We start from the raw sequence: 19,951 nt of genomic DNA, 5'->3' as shown, positions 1-19,951 counted from the left end.
AAACGTACTCCTGAAGGTCGTGGAGAGGGGTGTTATAAAAATGCTGGGAATAGGGCGGGGGGTACGATTGTTTTCAGAAGTGACCAAACAAACCCCTGAAGGTCGTAGAGAGGCGGGTGGGGGTGGAAAATGCTGGGAATAGGCTGGGGGTTACGCCTGTTCCCAGGAGTGACCAAAAAACGGAGCCTCTTGGATCAGGATGCCGTAGGGTCGAATGGAACTCTCTACGATCTCTCTCTCCTGCTGAGAAGAGAGATGTAATGGAACCGGAACCAGCCAGTATTTCTTCTTGTCACATATCCATCTCTCACAGGGGTTTATCCGGTTCTGCATGATGACCCGGTACGTTTTGCCATTCTTTTTGGATCTTGGTGTACTCCTGGGCCACGCGGAGAGACGGTGTAGAATAAACACCTCGTCCATACACATACTGGTTTCCTGCCTTATAGTGAGACTGGATGATACCTTTGGCTCCATCTATGCTAGTGCCGTGATAGGAGACAGGCCATTCTCCAGGAGCAGAGTGGTGCCTCCAGCCATCTGGACCCAGCCAGGTGTTGCCATCTGGGTACTTGTTTCTCACTCGCAGGGCCATGCGGGCCGGAGGTAGGACTCCCCGCCTCTTGAGCAATGAGTCGATCCAAGCGACAAGTTGGTGAAATCAAAGTCATACTTTGGATCAAAAAACGTGCGCATATCCACAAAAAACTCTCTCTTAACCGCTTTGTACTCACTTGGCATCTGTTCCAATTCTCTCATCAACAGCATGCCGAGGAAGTCCTCTGCAGTAATGGAGGTCTTGGTAGAGAATATATCCAGAGGTTTAACATCAGCTCCCAGTAGGGCAGACAGAGCCTCAAATCTGACATCTTGAACAAGCATGGCTTGAACGGAATTCAAACACGGCTTGGCTGCCTGTGGATCTTTGAGTGTATGGTCGCTGTGTGGATGTACTTTGTATGTGGTGAAGAATGCAACTTTCACCTGCGCTTTTACTTTCATTTCCTTGACAACCTCCTACAATAGCTACACTCCATCTGCAAGTTGCCATAATTTGACATTTCCCCACCAATTCCAACCATCTTGAAAATGAAGGACATGAGGAAGTCAGATAAAAGCGGAAGTTCAGTGGTTCAGTGGTAACCGGTATAAAAGGTTATGCTCAAGTTATGAGCTTGTCGGCAACACAAAATGATCAGTAACAATTGTCAAAGGTGACAGATCTAAATATATATGGTTAACTGTGTACATTCACTGTTACAGTCTATGGTTCAGACTTGACATTGAAGGTCCACACACGTGTGTGCACACACACACACACACACACACACACACACACACACACACACACACACACACACAGTTCTGACCTGAGGCTGCGGTCCTGACAGCCAATGGCAGCGTACTTCCTGGTTGCGTCAACGTCCATGTCGTACAGGGTGGTCTTCCTCACCACGTGCTGAGTCCTCCTGAACTCCAGACCCTCTTCCGTCTAAAAACCACAGAGGAAGAAGAATAAGAACATGGACAGGTCAAAACATCTGGGAGGTAGAAGAAGAGTAGACCACTTCAATGAATCCAGTTGTGAGTGTAGATCTGCTATTTACACTATGTTTACACTATGCTTTATATGCTTAAATAAATAGAAACCTTGTATGGAAATGGGAAAGAAACTTCTTCGGAAATAGTGAAAACAGCAGATATCCGATCTACAAGCTGCATTATCAGAATAATTATAGACTTAGAGTTCCTTTAATTAAATTAAGATTTAACTATCTTTAAATTTAAGTTACATGTGCTAAGGGGATTTGAATCCATGTCTGTCAAACATCTGATGCACTGCTAAATGTTTTCCCTGCTTTTGGTGCAGTACTACAGCCACTAGGTGTCCTACTAACACCAGGGTGTAAAATGTCTCAATCCTCCAACCACTGCAAGAATAGGATCACAGAGCTTGTAATCTAGAACATTTTTTGAAAAATTGAACAATTTAGAATAGATTTTTTTACACAAAAGTTCTCTTCTGAGGGTTTGTGGCACGGTTAAACTCCAAAATCACATTATCACTCCGCAATTTCTTTATGAATTTGAATTCCAATACCCCAAATCTCGGCCACTCGCTCAGTCCAGCATGGTCGTGTTACGGTGAAATTGGTCGACCTGCTGAAATATGTGACAATCGTGTGTAGACATCACATGACGCCAGTGTCCGAGCGTGAATCATTGCGGTTTGTTTATTAGCAGAGTTCAATCTATAGGTAGGACATCACATAACATCACATAACATCACATAACGTCACATAACGTCAGTGTCAAAACGTGAATCATTGCGTTTAGTTTATTAGCAGAGTTCACCCTAGCGGTATTTAGGCCACTTATTTAAAGAGCTCCATGTAAGTTATGTGAATTCCACAAGATGGTCACATATTTTGGCAGGTCACCAATTTCACCGTGCCATGCTGGGTCATGAGTGAGCGAGTGGCCGAGATTTGGGGTATGTTGGACTTTGGCTTTTGTCACGCCCCCCCCCCCCCCCCCCCCCCCCCCCCCTGGTGAGGTGACTGTTTAGTGCCACCTCAGTCACGTAAAAAATAAAAATGTTGTGGAGGAGAGGCATACAAGTGTTGTTCAAACCTCCAGGGACAAGAGGCTCAGTAAACTGGGACAGTGTTTAACCAGAAGAAGATGATCTCAAAACATAAATAGTAAATACACTTACTTTATATCGACTCTGTCGGGTGGAAACCTCATATGTCTAGGTAAAACTGTTACCCTTCAGTATTACAATTCTAAAATAGCATAAGTAGCAGAACTCCAAGCTCAAAATGTGGCGCCTTCGAACGTGCAGATCTGCTACTTTTGTGTGATGCTGTGCTGTAGTATGATCAAGTAGGAAGTGAATTTACGAAAAAAATTAAAAACAGGTTAGAATTTAGAGATAAGAGGTTTCTGTCTGACAGCAACGGTATTCAACAGTTTGAGCATTTCCCAAAGGGAAGGTGAGAGGAGAGGAGAGGAGAGGAGAGGAGTCGATACCTTTTGAGCGGTGCGGAAGTAGATGCTTTTATCGGCTCCACAGCTGATCAACCTGAGCTTCCCCTCATTGGCTGACAAGACAAATTACATAACCATCGTTATCAACACTAACTTTTGATTCGTTTGTGAACAACAATTTGCTATTATCATATTGGTATTATATATATATAAGGTTGTGTAAAAATCTGGACTCACCAGCGAATCTAACGGCGGTGATGGAAGAAGAGTGTTCGTCCATGGTCTGGACCAGACTGTACTCTCTGTCTGCATCCAACACATGGATCAGCCTGTCTCTGCTAGCTGTGGCTAACAGACTGACTCCTGAGAGAGAGACATAGGCACAGAGAGAGAGAGAGAGAGAATCACACATGGATCAACCTGTCTCTGCTAGCTGTGGCTAACAGACTGACTCCTGAGAGAGAGACATAGGCACAGAGAGAGAGAGAGAGAGAGAGAGAGAGAGAGAGAGAGAGAGAGAGAGAGAATCACACATGGATCAGCCTGTCTCTGCTAGCTGTGGCTAACAGACTGACTCCTGAGAGAGAGACATAGGCACAGAGAGAGAGAGAGAGAGAGAGAGAGAGAGAGAGAGAGAGAGAGAGAGAGAGAGAGAGATAATCACACATGGATCAACCTGTCTCTGCTAGCTGTGGCTAACAGACTGACTCCTGAGAGAGAGACATAGGCACAGAGAGAGAGAGAGAGAGAGAGAGAGAGAGAGAGAGAGAGAGAGAGAGAGAGAGAGAGAGAGAGAGAGAGAGAATCACACATGGATCAGCCTGTCTCTGCTAGCTGTGGCTAACAGACTGACTCCTGAGAGAGAGACATAGGCACAGAGAGAGAGAGAGAGAGAGAGAGAGAGAGAGAGAGAGAGAGAGGGAGAGAGAGGGAGGGAGAATCACACATGGATCAAGCTGTCTCTACTGGCTGTGACTAACAGACTCCCGATAGGGAGACTAGAGAGAGAGAGAGAGAGAGAGAGAGAGAGTGTTTGTGTGTGTGTGTGTGTGTGTGTGTGTGTGTGTGTGTGTGTATTACCAGTCTCAGGTTTAGTGTATTCCAGACAGAGGATCTCAGAGTCGTGAGCCTGAACGTTGAGAATCTCCTCCATGCTCTCCACATCATGAATCCTAACACACACACACACACACACACACACACACACACACACACACACACACACACACACACACACACACTTAAAAGTATGCAAAAAAAAACTACAGGTTTATCAGATAAATCCCAATCTATACCAAACCCTAGACCAGGGGTCCCCAAACTTTTTCCTGTGAGGGCCACATAACTTTTCCATTCTCTGATGGGGGCCGGGGTCAGTTTGTAACAGAAAAAGTGTGACGATCGCAGGGGTGCCTAAACGTAAACATAAATTTTATTCCAGAAAGGCACACAACCAAATATTAATAACCAGTGCACGTACTGTACATGCAGCACTACAGGGCTGCATAGTGCTTGTACGGTACATGCAGCACTACAGGGCTGCATAGTGCTTGTACTGTACATGCAGCACTACAGGGCTGCATAGTGCTTGTACTGTACATGCAGCACTACAGGGCTGCATAGTGCTTGTACTGTACATGCAGCACTACAGGGCTGCATAGTGCTTGTACTGTACATGCAGCACTACAGGGCTGCATAGTGCTTGTACTGTACATGCAGCACTACAGGGCTGCATAGTGCTTGTACTGTACATGCAGCACTACAGGGCTGCATAGTGCTTGTACTGTACATGCAGCACTACAGAGCTGCATAGTGCACATACTTCTTCACAGAAAAAAGTCAGGAAATAAACAACACTATTTGTGAAATAAATAATAACCAAATAACCCTCTCTGGGTTCTTCACAGAGAAAATAAAGTCAGGAAATATATAACACTATTTATGTCCATTGAACATTAACTTTCTGTTGTGCCGTGCACAATCTTAACAGGTAAAGTTCATCTTAGTTGTCAGAGCAGAATCTCTTACTTAGACCACGTTCTTCCATTTCCCCTTTCATGCGTCCTATTAGACCCCGAGACGCGCCCACCATACTAGGAGCCCCGTCAGGTCCAACTCTTCCATTGTTTGGCATACTTTGCCGAAAATATCCTCCCCCGTCGTAGTCCCTTTGAGAATTTGGAGGGCTGCCAGCTCCTCGCACATCTCAAAGTTTGCGCTAACTCCACGAATAAAAATGAGCAGCTGCACTGTGTCCTGCACGTCCGTGCTCTCATCCAGTGCTTTATAAAAATAAAATCCTATATTTTGGTTATTAAAAAAAAAAGAAAAAAAAAGGGGGGGGGGGAGGGGTTTATTTATTTTTTTGCTTGAGGCAGGCGGGCCACATAAAATGACATGGCGGGCCGTATACGGCCCGCGGGCCGTAGTTTGGGGACCCCTGCCCTAGACCATTGGTTCCTGACCTTTGAAGTACCAGCTCAGAAAATATTTGGCTCTCCAAGTACCACCATAATAACTGATGTTTAAATACAGGAGTGTATACCTACCCTTTTTGTTCCATTCCTATAAGCCAATAATGCTGCTGCTCTGACAAAACTCTATTAACGGCTAGGTGTGCTGTCATGCTCATTTCAGCACGACTGGATAGCCTATTTGAACCAATTGCTTGGTCAGAAGAACTACCTGTATAGGAATATAAATATTTCATTACACTTTTGTCTTTTTTCATATTTATTGTGCGACTCCTCTGTGTACCACCAGTGGTTGGAACCTCTCCCCTAGCCCTGGGTATATTATGGTTAAATGATGACGTGCTCTTCCTCTCCTCCTCTACCTCAGTATCCCCATGCGGTCTCCGGAGGCCAGGTGTCGCCCGTCGGGGCTGACCTTCAGGGTTCGGATCCCCGCCCTCGTGTCCGAGGTCCCGCCCCCTTCCTGCCCCGTCCCCGACCCCTTCTCCGAGGGGTTGGCGGCGCCGACGCACTCGGCGTCCAGCAGACCCGAGAGGTTGTTGTCAACGTAGATGATCTTCTGTAGGTCCTGGTGAGAGAGACAGATCATGCGTTTATGTACGTGCAATGTACAATGTGCAACATTGTGATGACCATTGCCTTGGTGAGATATAGACATTGTGATGACCATTGCCTTGGTCCTCACAAGATAAATTGTCGTTTTATGGTTGAAAGGGCATGTTTTTACCTAAGCTTTAGACAAATTAGACAAATATTCAGATTTAAATTAGGTTTAGGATTAAGCATTTAGGCTAGTGTTTAGGTTTAGGGGTTTGTGTTCTTTTTTTTTTAATATATGTTTTATCCCACGATTTTGTAACCCATTTTTCACCCCTGTGTCAATCATCTAATGTGATCCTGGGCTCGACACACCCTCCACCAACCTAGTCCCCATATATGGGGGACAAGGGGAGAGCAACAGACTTGAACTCATGCTTCCTTCATGCCTGAGTTGTCCAAGTTGGGGGAGTTTCCCTGGTTGGACGTAGCGCGTGGAAGGAACACGTTATTCCAACCAGTTCCTTTCCCCTCCATCATTTTGGAGGGTACCTACCCTAGGGGACACGGGGAGAACATGCAAACTCCACACAGAAAGGCCCTTTCACCAACCCCACCTTCGGGTATGGGCACTGATGGCGCGGAGGAGGAAACACGCCGCCAGCGCCCACAGCGTCCCGAGCGGGAATCGAACCCAGGACCTTCTAGCTGTGAGGCGACAGCACTACCAACTGTGCCACCGGTTTGTGCCAGGGGTTTGTGTTCTAAGTAATGCCTGACATTTTTCACTTAAAGGTTGGGGTTAAAACGGCCAATTCAGTTCTCTAAATTGCATTCGTCAAATTGCCGTCTGAAACTGTTGACGTCCTTCACAAGTATAGTAATACAAACGTGTGTGAGTGAGTGAGCAAGTGCGTGGGTGGGTGTTCTTGTGTGTGTGTGTGTGTGTGTGTGTGTGTGTGTGTGTGTGTGTTTATGTGTGTGCGTGCGTGTCTTACATGGCTGATGATGTTGCGACACAGCGCTGTGCTGTGAGCGTCTGTGTTCCACAGTCTGATGGTGTTGTCTGATGAACAGGTGAGGAAGGAGCCTGGGGGAGGGGCCGACTGACCGCCTCCTCCTTCTGGATACACCTGAGAGGAGGAGGAGTTACATTATCCTCAGTGTGTTTAGTTTAGTTTATTTGAACAGTAACAACACAAGTTATGACCAATGGAACATACCACACAATAAAGTCCAGGACTTAGAAAACAATACAACCAGGCGCTCACAGGAGATAAAAGTGCTGGTTAACGGTAGTTAAAAAGTGTAACGCCTCGGGATCCCCCAGGATCAAGTTACTAATGTTGCTCTGGAGAGGGGAAGTCTGGATCTCTCTGCTGGAGCTGTTGCCCCCGCGACCCGACTACGCCTATGTGGTTGAAAATGGAGGGATGGATGGACACATCAAAAGGCATCAAAACATGAAGGACAAAAACCATGAAATTACTCTGGAAACTTTTCCATGAACCAAGCCTTTGTTAAACGCTTAAAATGACCCAGGCTCTTCCACTGGGAAGCCCCTTCCCCTAAAGAACCCTTCCCAAGTTACAGTATTGTGTGAATCAGGTCACAAATCAGAAGCAGGTTTCGGGATAATCAGCAATCAATAACAGTGTTGATAAACATCTGATCCCAGGACTTAAATCCCAGCCTTAAAAACAAGGATAGAGGTCACGTCATGCTAATTAAGACCTCTAGTACGGTGACCTCTGATGGTCATAAGACACATCAGAAGCTAACCCGGAAAAGCATCCGTGTCATTTTACACTTTAGCTATATATTTAGTAACATACGTTTTTCAGAAAGCTCTTAGGATTTAGAACAGTGCTTCTCCAAAATAGCAGATATTACAGGCTCACAGCGCTCAGTCACTTCGTGTCGCCAAATACAAAGGGTCCTTGCACGAAAAAGTGCTGATTTGGAAGGAATTAGAGGAATTATGTAGAATTCGCCTCGGACCTTAATGGGGTTAACATAGTATCACTATACAGGCATGTCAGGTTGTGGTTCTGCGTGTTCATGTGTTGGTTATGGCATTCTTAACATGAGATCCCCCAGGAAAGGAGGTGTGACTGTGTCAGCGTAGCGTGTACAGTGACCAGACATACATGCTGGTTTCCCAGGGAGGCTGAGGATGTTGTTGTTGTGTTATTACTCTAGGTTATTTTCTTTTTGCCCGATTGATTCGTCGTTTGAATTGTAAATACTTAATGTATGAAGTGAATTTTGAAATGTCCCCTTGAAAACAATGGCTGATTTAAAAAAGAAATCCCTCTCCCCAGCGAGGAGCCCCCACCGGGAGGACCTCAAGCTTTCTCCCTACTCCTCCCACCCAACGCTCCCCTCTGACAGGTGCCGCCCCGGCGCGTAGGAATATGTGCAATTGATTGATTGATTGATTAGTTTATTAGACAGAATGTATAAACAGCAACAGAGTACCACCTTGAGGGCCCAGGGTTATTTAATCCATTAAATCATAGCGCCCAGCGATTTATAGCAGCGAAGCACATTTAGCGACGGACCGGATGCTGTCCCGGATGTGGCTGAAGTAGCTTGATGTAGCCAAAACACTCTCGAGGCGATCGGCAACAGCGGGAGGTATGATTAATTCTAACGCGACTAGTGACGAGACAGCGGTGGGCCGTCTAACACATAATCTTTTCTTAGAATAAGGACGGAATGATTAAGATCAGGAGTTATAAACGTTTTAAGATATTCGATCTCGTCGGCTAAGATGGAGGGGGAACATTTTCGATGACGTCCCACTGTTGCGCAACATTCGATGATGCGATCGGTTTTGATATCAATAATCTCCATCCTATTAATCAATCTCCGTCTAGGGCATCGTACGTAATTAATTAATAGGGCGGAGACCTCCGTCTGGGGCCCATAAACTGGTAGTCAAACACTCAGTCCAAAAGGGATAGCACCAAAAAAAGTCCTTGCGGTTTTTAGGCCCTATGCAATACATTCATATTTCATAGACATGACATGAACAATAACAACAAGATTCAATATCATTATAGTAAAAACAACAAAAAAGTCCTTAACATAGTAAAAATAAAAACACTGTATGTACTGTACAATGGGGAGGGGGACGAGGTGATCAATATCACCCTCTCCAACCAGCTTCCCTACCCCGAACACAGGCCAATTGAATTCGTATAGATGCCCGACAAGGCCAGATGCACCATCACAACCTCCATGGTGGTGGGCGGCGACATTAGCACTGCACCACCCAAAGGCTTATTTGCAATAAATAATTTCAGGCAAAAAAAAATGTCCAGGACAAGGCCACAGAGAGGATTAAAAGTGAGCTGCAGGCAGGGGCCCACCTCTCGCTCTCATGTGTGCAGATTACATGTGTCCTCATGTGACAAACCAGGACGGTTGGCCTACTGGCCTGGGCTGGCCTGCAGTTACATGCAATGGCGCACACACACACACACACACACACACACACACACACACACACACACACCCCCCACAATGACCTATTTCTGGAGGAGCCACAGCGTCACTGAAATCGATGGACAGCCATGAACAACGCAGTGTGTGTGTGTGTGTTAGAGGTGAAACAGTGAATCAAACAAATTGATTTAATCAATTAGGGGGAAAAAACTGTAATTTAATTTATCTTCACTCATTTTGCATCAAGTATAACAATTTGTTGTCATCTAATAAAAGCACCTCAATTATTCAATTTATCTTCTTCATGATTAGAACTCGGGAACAAAACGAATGTCCCAAAATTGAATTTTCCTCTATTTCATAAGGTTGGGATACAAGATGTTGAAATAATGTAAATTCCAGAACATGTGTGTGTGCGTTACCTCCAGACTCCAGACGCAGGCGGAGTGGAACAGAGCAGAGAACACCTTCTTGGTCCTCCTGGGCTCCCGTACGTCCCACACATACACACTGTGGTCGTTGTACACGCACGACAGCCAGCCGCTGCTCGGGTCAAAGGTCACCGCCACCGTGTCCGGGTAGCCACGCCCGTCCTCTTCTGCCCCCGCCCCTCTGTGGGCGGAGAAAAGGTGTCTGTGTTTGAGGGGAGGGGCGAAAGAGATTAGTTTAATATCCATATCATTGCTGTCAGGCAGAAATCTCTTATCTCCCTCATTTTAACTTTATGTTAATTTTTCCCCGTAAATGAACGGCCTACTTTGTCAGACTACAGTGTCACTGAAAAGTAGAAAAGACAAATGAGGTTTCCACTACAAGCTCAACATGTTTTGAGATTCTAGATCAGCTATCTTCGCCGACCCCCATCTGAAACGACTTTGTGCCAGGGAACCCATACACGATTAGTTTTGTTAAATGTTTCAAAAGTATTTCAATTTGTCCAAAATGTTTCAAGATTATTTTTAAATTGCAGATCTATAGTGGACTTGTAGATCGGCTATTTTCAAATAGCCAATTTATCATAGCGTTAAAGTGGTAGAACTGATATCGATGCTATTTTTCTCTTTTTTTTAATAGTTTTTATCCCACGATTTTGCAACCCAGTTTTTTTCACCCAGTGCCAATTATCTAATGTAATCCTGGGCGCTACACTTCCTCTGCCAACCTGGCGGGGCAGCGGACTGACCTCATGCCTCCTTCTATGCATGAGTAGTCCAAGCTGCTTCTTTTCACCTGACAGGGGGGGAATTTCCCTGACCGGACGTAGCGTGTGAACACGTTATTCCGACCAGTTCCTTTCCCCTCCATCAGGCGCCCCGGCTAGGGGGAGGTAGTTTTAGAGACCAGGATTGCTGCATATTTTTGTGAGGGTACCTACCCTAAGAGACACGGGGAGAACATGCAAACTCGACACGGACTCGAAGCCGTTTATAAACCACAGTCAGTGACATCACTGACGAATCTTTGGTATTTTCATTCGACCGAGTCGACTTTTCACCGCTGTTTGGAAAAGCCTGGTGATGCAGTAATAGATTCACGGTTGGGAAAACTTGGGATTCCCTTCTAGCGTCCCAGTGGGGCGTGTCCCATGGACCAGCACCGGTCTGTGTACCAGTGGGTCATGTCCCACGGACCAGCACCGGTCTGTGTACCAGTGGGACATGTCCCATGGACCAGCACCGGTCTGTGTACCAGTGGGACATGTCCCACAGACCAGCACCGGTCTGTGTACCAGTGGGACATGTCCCACAGACCAGCACTGGTCTGTGTACCAGTGGGACATGTCCCACGGACCAGCACCGGTCTGTGTACCAGTGGGACATGTCCCACGGACCAGCACCGGTCTGTGTACCAGTGGGACATGTCCCACGGACCAGCACCGGTCTGTGTACCAGTGGGACATGTCCCATGGACCAGCACCGGTCTGTGTACCAGTGGGACATGTCCCACAGACCAGCACCGGTCTGTGTACCAGTGGGACATGTCCCACAGACCAGCACCGGTCTGTGTACCGGTGGTTGGGAACCAGAGTGTACAGTAAAATGTCTCAATGGAAGAGAGCATGTCGACCTCCTCCATCCACTGAACTCTCCTAGTTATAATGTATAATTAACATTAAAATTTTAAAAATTTAAATGTTTTATTCATTCAAATTAGTTCCAGATCGGCGCTTTGAATCCGTTTTACTGAGTGGTCTCTCATTTGTGTTGATTCAGTCTGTGAACTTTCACCCCGACCGCCTCCCACTTCCTCTCTGCTCTCCTCCAGCCCACAGAGAGGAGGCGGACAGAGGATGAGCTGTTTACACATGGACACACACACCCCCCCCGCCCCCCCGCCCCTCTGACAATATTTTTGTATGAATGAAAGTGTCTGTCTAGTGTATATCTGTGAATTTGCATATGTGTGGGTATGAGTGCCTGTCCCTATGTACAGTATGTATGTGTGCACATCTACAGTATGTGTATGAGACTGAGTATTCTTTAGCTTTTATATAACCAGGCATTTTTCAAGTAGACAACTGCTCAATTGTAGTCTGCCCTGCAAAGTGACTAAATGGAGAAGCATAGTTAATTTGTGATTTTCAGTAGTTGAGGACAAATAAAGGTGTCTGTCTGTCTGTCTGTCTGTCTGTCTGTGCGTGCGTGCGTGCCAACCCACCCAGGTTCTGTCAGCGTAGAGATGTCGGTGCCCAGGCTGTGAGGTCGGGGCAGACTGCAGATGAAGTGCAGGTTGGATGGACTGAACGCTCGGATGATCCCATCAGCACAGCCACAGAATATGCACTCCTCTGTGACACACAGACTGGTGGCCTGGCGCGTCTGAGAGAGGACAGACACACAGCTTTTAGAATGGCGGTGGTGGGGGGTAGACAGACAGACAGACAGACAGACAAAGGGAGAAAGGGAGGGATGTACTGTATGTATGCATGCATATGTAGAGAGAGAGAAAGACAGACCAAGAGGAAGGAGATAGAGAGAGGGATGGGTGGGTAGGTGGCATTTCCATCAATCTGATTTCACACACGTTTTGAAGTTGTGTTTGAGGCTGGAAACTGAGCAGCTGTGATTACAGCCTTCATCAAGTTAACCTGTTAGAGGCTGCAGCTGAAACACCGGGTCTGTGGTAAAATTGGATTATGTTGATATCAATAAAACCATTAAACACTATTCCTAAAAAAAACTGACCTGAATTTTAACTGTACAATCTACACCAATCCTCTTCGCCAAAAAATAGCAAGCTCACAAGGTTGTAGATCTGCTATTTTTGTGGCAAAATCTACCCCCAGAAAAGTGATCCTGGGGTAAAAAACAATAGACATTTCTGTGTGTGCACCTGATTTTCAAGTCTGCTACTTAAGTTGTTTTTCTGGGTCTGCATAGCTACTTACAGCCACCAAAAGACTGATGGCTGTGTGTAAAACCTTCAAAGGGATTAGAAAAGCCAGGGCGCCTGGCCCAGGCAGAGGACATCCCCCGCCAAGTCCCCAAGACGTGCTCGGCTGCCCGCACCAGCTGGCAGAGAGCTGCAGGCTCTCCCTGCTCCAAAGTCTCTGCATGGTCCCAAAATACCACCATTGTCCCACAGAAAACAACACCTCTCCGTCTGAACGACTTAATGCCAGCCACTATGAAGTGCTTCGAGCAGCTTGTCAAAGCTCACCCCATCACCTCCTCACTGCCCCATGCACACTCTACACCAGACCAGTGGTTCTCAAACCTTTTTGCACCGCAGACCCCCAAATGTATATGTATTTGGCCGAGGACCCCCCTCATCTGACAATGTGTGATTCTTTTATTTTTTTGCCAAAATATAAAATATGGTTTAATTTATTGTGACGCTTTATTAAACACATTTTGCTGAGGTCCTGCCTAATTTTGAACCAGTTCAGCTTTTTCACTGAAAATGATCGTAACTGGAACCAAAGTGGGCTTGTCACTATTCTACAGGTTGGAAGATAGAGAGGTGATATAAACAATGGCAAAAGCAAGCGAAAAATCATTATAAAAAAAAAAACTCAGCTATTCTGCCCCAACTACAATGGTTCTGCTTAAAACTGATGAAAACGCAAACCGTGAAGGTTCCTACTACTTCCAAGACTCTAGAAGGGAACCAGTTTTAAATAATATAAACATGTTTCTTGGTTTGTTTGTTCTTTCCAACAATTTTCTTCATTTTGGTGAGGAAATGCAGAGCCAGATCACTCATAGCATCTCTGAGGATAGAATTCGGGATGAGCAGGACATGTGCAGCATTTTGTACAAAACGGGCCACTCCTGAAAACTTTGGAAGGCAATCTTAGTGTAGAATCTGAGAAATCCAACACTCGTCTTGATCACATGACTACAGAAATTATGTGTACCGATTTGCTTGAGATTTGGATGAAATCTGTGCAACTAACATAAACAATGTGTTTTGCAGAAATCGGCCTCATGGTGGCGCTATAACCGGCAGATTAGCTGGTAACGGACGGCCGAACAGACACACACACACGGACGGAGTGCAAAACATACTCTCTCCCCATGCCTTCGGCCTGGTGGAGACAAAAGTTATATTGGTGGAAAAGAGGCCAGAGAGTTTCTGCAATCAGCATCAATGGCTGGTATGGAAGATTCTCAAAACACGACTGAAAAGCTCCACACGTCACCTGAACTGAGCTACCAACAACATGCGGACCCCTGTACACCCAGAGGAGTAGGGAGAAGACCCAGAGGGACACCAGTAAACTCAACCATGGATGTTCACTCTGATAACATCTGGCAAACCGTACCAGAACAACAAGAACAGGCAGACAGGTTCATACTGGAACAGCAGGCGAGCATGCCAAGTATTCAGTATTTAGTACCCAGTATAAATTAGCCTCATCATATTTTTCCGACTGCTGTGGTTAGAATTGCAGATGGAACAGTAGTTGGATACAATCCAAAACACCCACAAGTTGCCACAACAAGATAACTGCTGTATTGAGCTACGACTTCCTCTGCTATTGTTCAAATGTTCAGACACTGAAGATTTAACTTGAAACTTCTAGAGAGCCTTCCAGGTTCAAAGAGCCATTTGCAGGCTCAGAAAGTGTTCAGAAGTGGCTGTTTTCGAGCTAAGTGAAACTATGGCGTTAAAAACGTATTTCACAGGTTCTGGATTTGTTTCCACATGCTACGACTCGGTTTAAAACCACACCAATGTGGAGTGAAAGGTGGCTTTGGAGTCAAGCACAGTTATTGACCTTGAAAAAATAAAGAAATCCATACTCCATACAGACATAGCCGTACTCATACGGACATACATATGGACACATATAGCTGTGCATAGGAGACGGTGCGTAACCACTAAAAAATATGAACCTAATTTGGGCCTTGCTCATGCAGGAGGTGGAACTAACCCTGAGTTCTTATTTTCGAAAACCAGCTTTGTAGAGCATCTATACGAAGACAGTCAGGGGAGGGAAGCCAGCGGGGAGGTCACTGAGCATACTGCTACGAGCTGGGGGAGCATGTGACCCGTCAGCAGGGAGTGTTGGAGGGGGAGGAACTAGGAAGTAGGTTCTATGTCCTCAATGGACTGAGAATATATTAAATAATATGAATCAATGAAATGTGTTTTGTGTGTGTGTGTGTGTGTGTGTATATTTATGTACTGTATGTGTGTGTCTCCATATGTCCGTGTGTGTGTGTGTGTGTGTGTGTGTGTCTCCATATGTCCATGTGTGTGTGTGTGTGTTTGTGTGTGTGTGTGTGTGTGTGTGTGTGCGTGCGCTGTAATTGAGTTAAAGCAGTTCTGATGAAGTTGATAATCACTTTAAACAGAGCAAATCTCGTTCCTTTCTCTCCATCATCCTCTCATTGTCTCTCTGTCCTCCTCTGATTGTTTGTCAACTCCACCGCTTTCCCTGACTTCTCGGTTTCATTCACTGCTCTCTACTCCCTCTCTCTCTCTCTGTTATAACGGCTGATTGTTCATTGTTCTGTCTGCCAGTCGGTCCACCTCCACTGACGCAGCACGCGCACAGGCACACACACACACACACACACACACACACACACACACACACACACACACCCTTCATTCCATCTCTCCGTGACTACACCCACTCAAGTCAGCTCCTTGAACTTTGACCCCCTAGCTGTGCGTTCTACATTTCACCTACAGTACAATATAATTCTGTTCAAATGTCCTCCCGGACCGGCATAGACCCCGTTTTAAAACCACAACACAACAATACAGCACCACACCACACAGAAACACTTACATCTCAACTTAAAGCTTTAGTGTGAAACTTTTACAGCAAAAGACCATCGATAACACGATCCTATATCTGGTTTGACACACATTTTGACCTTGAAGGTCAAACATAGACGATTCTCCCCAGCAAGCAAAAGTGTAGGAAACTCGGGTTCACATCCAATTCTCATCTTAAAATGTTTTACATGAGCAGAAAACCTGAACCTCAAAATATAGACAAAACCTTTTTTTCTAAAGGACTAAAGACTAAATACAAACACATTCCTACGTCATGTGAATACCGTCTGTCGGGTGGAAACCTCATTATGTCCAAAACTATTACTTGTCAGGATAAAACGTTTAAAAAAAGGAAAAGTAGCAGATCCTCAAGCTCATAATGAGTTTCGAGCTTGTGGATCTGCTACTTTCGCTACTTTTGTGTGTAGTATTAAAAAAAACATAAAAAGTTTGAATATGGAGATAAGAGGTTTCTGACCGACAGCAACGGTATTTGACCAAATGGTTGTGGTTGTGGTTGAGGCGGTGCACTGTGAAACCATCCAATGAGGTGCGAGGTCGACTGGTGAGATGACGAAGGAGTCAGTCAGTTCAGAAACTGGTTTTAATCATGTATGTGTCATTTGGAACAGAGATTACACATAAGACTCATCTAAAATGACCCTTGGTTTCAGCCTTTGCTGAAGTGACTACATTACATGTAGGGGGTGGGGGGTATGATTGCCATACCTGCCCTAGGGCATATAACTGATATGACAGTACTTAGCTGACCAGCTCAAAGCTAAAGTGCTCATGACAAACTGTCAACATGAGGAACCCAACATGTTAAACATTTGCGTTGGTCAGTTTACGTCTTAGTGACTAAATAATACTAGGGGTAAAGACATTCTTTGTCGACAAATAGTCATAATGATGTATCGACTAATGGATTGGTTGATTTCATCTGCAAATGTGTAAACACCAACGTGAAACTATCAATCTATAACAAAATATTGGTTGACTACGACCAAACCAACCGATTAATCGATTATTCAACTCCAAGGGGACAGGCCTAGTATGACTTACTGGAGGTGTCCCCTCAAGAGTTGAAGAATTATTAGATTAATCTGTGTGATATACTAACTAAAGACATACACCGGCAACATTTATCCAACGCTAGTTGCATAAACTCCTCTGGCATTTACAAATTCCCAGTTTGATCATCTCTGTCTTATCTCACCTCATCTCATGTCATGACAACGGATTAAATATTAAAGTTTGCGTTGCTGAATTGACTGAGTCTAGATGGGATGTTTGAGATGCTGTTGTTCTGACTGACTTACTGTGATGTGGTCGAGTTTCTGGGAGGAACACATAAGCAGGGAACAGAGGTACTCACATTAGAACGGGGAGGGCAAGGTTCAATTCACAGTACAATTCCTCAGTAATAAAAGTGGGGTAGGTGATATTAAGTATTTGGTAAATGAAGTGTTAAATAGCTCTATATTCTGATAGTAGTCGTTGCATAAGAGTCTTTGCCCAGTAACAGGAGATCCCCGTCTCTCCTTCTCTTTAGTAAACAGAAAATAAATGTTAAGGTCGGGATACCAATTTTATCGAATCTGGGCAGAGGACTCATACAGGATTAACCAGTGAAATTGTGATGACACAAATAAATGAGCAGACAAAATTGGAACTGGAACACCATAAAACTGAAGCCGATAAATTACTATAGTCTCTCCTGATTGGATGAAATTTGCAACCCACCAGAAAATGAACAAAGTTTACTGAACAAACAACAAACAGCAAGAAATTAGTAGCAAAGATTACTATCCGAATATAATGCTTTAACCTTTTAACAATTTTTGTATCGCTTACCCTACCTTTAAATTAACACTGAGGATTATAATGTGTGCATTCATAGAATCCAGCTACATGCAGTAGTATTATCCATTCATGTTCCATTGATGTCAGTGCTGGAAACTGAGTGAATTAACTCAAACTTTGAAATTTAATTTCCCAAAGCAGCAGCAAACTGACTCAACCACCAATATCAACTAAATAATAATGATTAGGATATCGTCTGTCGGGTGGAAAGTTGGAAACTTCCTATGTCCAAAAATGTTACCTTTCAGGATTGAAATTCTAAAATAGCAAAAGTAGCAGATCTACAAGGTCAAAACATGTCACTTTGCGGCACGCTTCGAGTGGATCTGCTACTTTTGATGCATTTGTGTGACACTGTGATCAAGTAGGGCATTCAAAACAGATAGAATATGGAGATAAGAGGTTTCTTCTGCCCAACAACGACGATATAACTGATTCGTCAATATTAACTCAAGCTGAATACATTCCCTTCCGACATTTGAACTTTTATTCGGAAAGGTCGTAAAAGCCTGTCAGAACCCTGACGTCGGAAGGAAGTACGCATTGCGCTTGATTGAAGTGAATTTCCAATTGGATGGCTGGCTTTACCCGTAGCTCCACCCATTTGTCCAGGAGGCGTCGGTCGTTGAACTCGCAGAGGAGGCCGGACGACGTGATGCAGAAGGTGGAGCTAGCGTGTCGGCCACGCCCACACGCCACGTCGCTGAAGAAGTTGTTCCGGAGCTCCCCCAACAGGCCGGAGCGGCCCAACAGAGGAACTGTAGCATTCAACTGAGAGAGAGAGAGAGAGAGAGAGAGAGAGAGAGCAGAACAAGATATTTCATTTGTTGTGATTTCAACTGCATCTGGGTGGTGCAGGGATAAAGGTAGTCTTGTTCTGTGTGTGAGTGTGTGTGTGTGTGTGTGTGTTTAACCTTGGAGGTCTTGGTATCCAGGTACCAGAACTTGACGTGACGGTTGCCGGCAGTGACGAAGTAGGAGGAGTCATCGGAGAAGGAAACGGCCGTCACCTTGCTGGACACCTTATTGGCTGCTACCACCACGTTTTTCTACAAACACACACCACACGCACGCACACACACGCGCACACATACAGGAAAAAAAATTAACAACCAGCTCGATTCCATTCAACAGCTGAGAACAGAGAAGTACTCGCTAGCCTAACTAACATGGTCTGTGGCTGTTCTGTTAGTCAGTCAGTGTAAACAGTCATTGGGCGTTACCTTCCAGTACCAGACGTTGACCATCATGTCGTGCTGGTATCCCACGCTGATGATGTATTTACTGTTGGGGGAGAAGGACACGCAGGCGATGCCATACTTGTGTTCCAGTAGCTCTGCCACCTGAACGCGCTCAGTCACCTCCCACACGCGCACAGCAGGCATGTGACCACTCTGCAAGAGACAGAGAATGAACAATGGGAAATCCACCCATCCGTGATGAATGAATGAAATATACATGCATGTACAGTCTATGAATAAATATATACAGATTGATTGATTGTTTTTTGATTGATTGATTGTTTATTTATTTTCGTGTCATGCACATCTTGTGCCCAACCCTCATGGGTTTATAAGACACCATTTCACATTTGCAATTACAGCATGTTTTACATTACATAATTTATGCATTTTACAGCATGTTTACATTACATAATTCATTATATTACACCTCAGATGTATACAGAGTACTCTGTCTTCTTTCCCAAGCTTGACAAATAGAATCTGCTACAACGAAAGTCCCTTTGGCAAAACATATCTCCATTTTTACATAGTCATTTAAATCTAGGAAATCCCCACATATAGAAGACATCTTACTAACCAAAATATCCCTACAGTATGTCTATTAAGAGTAAATAAATGAACATATTGGCACACTGGTGCTGGAGGGTGGGGGGGTGCAGGCTGCTCTGCTGAGCTCATGGGGGCCAACAGAAGTGCCTTCAATGTTGAGCTGATGCTGTTGGCCTGTAGCCTAAACCTCCAGACTGCCCTTGGTCACCGCCAACTGCCATCTTCAGCTCCTTCTGAGCAGCCGTGTCCTCCTCAGTGTTCCCTCCACGCTCCGCCATGAAGACCTCTTCTTCCTGTTCAACTGGGCTTTCACGTCCCCATTGATCCAGGCGAAGTTGCTGAGGAAGCGGTTTTCTTGGTGTTACAAACTGTCTCCTCGGTCCTTACAGAACGTGATGTAACACAATGGGAGAGTCCACTGATGTTCTCCTCGTATCTTAGTAGGTCCCAGGTCCGTTGTTTCCTCTGCGCAGTGAAATCATCTGTGTTAACCCATTCTGACCTGAGATCAGATTCATACGAGGTTTCCACTGGACACACATTGGTCTGATTGATTTTTCAAAAATAGCAGACCTACAAGCTCGCTATGAGCTTGTA

General features: G+C 45.1%; 1 protein-coding gene across 3 annotated transcripts in view; it reads right to left on the bottom strand.

Annotated features, from left to right (window-relative positions):
* Positions 1 to 19,951, bottom strand: part of mapkbp1 (mitogen-activated protein kinase binding protein 1) — a 71,253-nt gene that overhangs the window by 20,358 nt on the left and 30,944 nt on the right. For all 3 annotated transcript variants that reach the window (XM_083792329.1, XM_083792331.1, XM_083792330.1), the window contains exons 5-15: positions 18,785 to 18,955; positions 18,476 to 18,610; positions 18,150 to 18,332; positions 12,117 to 12,277; positions 9,881 to 10,091; positions 7,004 to 7,138; positions 5,831 to 6,036; positions 4,075 to 4,166; positions 3,232 to 3,357; positions 3,037 to 3,107; positions 1,371 to 1,492 (exon numbers count right to left, since the gene is read on the bottom strand). In XM_083792329.1, coding sequence (XP_083648455.1) covers positions 1,371 to 1,492; positions 3,037 to 3,107; positions 3,232 to 3,357; positions 4,075 to 4,166; positions 5,831 to 6,036; positions 7,004 to 7,138; positions 9,881 to 10,091; positions 12,117 to 12,277; positions 18,150 to 18,332; positions 18,476 to 18,610; positions 18,785 to 18,955 — 1,613 coding nt within the window. The remainder of the gene's footprint in view (positions 1 to 1,370; positions 1,493 to 3,036; positions 3,108 to 3,231; positions 3,358 to 4,074; positions 4,167 to 5,830; positions 6,037 to 7,003; positions 7,139 to 9,880; positions 10,092 to 12,116; positions 12,278 to 18,149; positions 18,333 to 18,475; positions 18,611 to 18,784; positions 18,956 to 19,951) is intronic.

This window comes from Protomyctophum parallelum (assembly GCF_964188405.1).
Source record: "Protomyctophum parallelum genome assembly, chromosome: 20".
NCBI lineage: Eukaryota > Metazoa > Chordata > Actinopteri > Myctophiformes > Myctophidae > Protomyctophum > Protomyctophum parallelum.
This window is presented reverse-complemented; position numbering and strand designations above follow the sequence as displayed.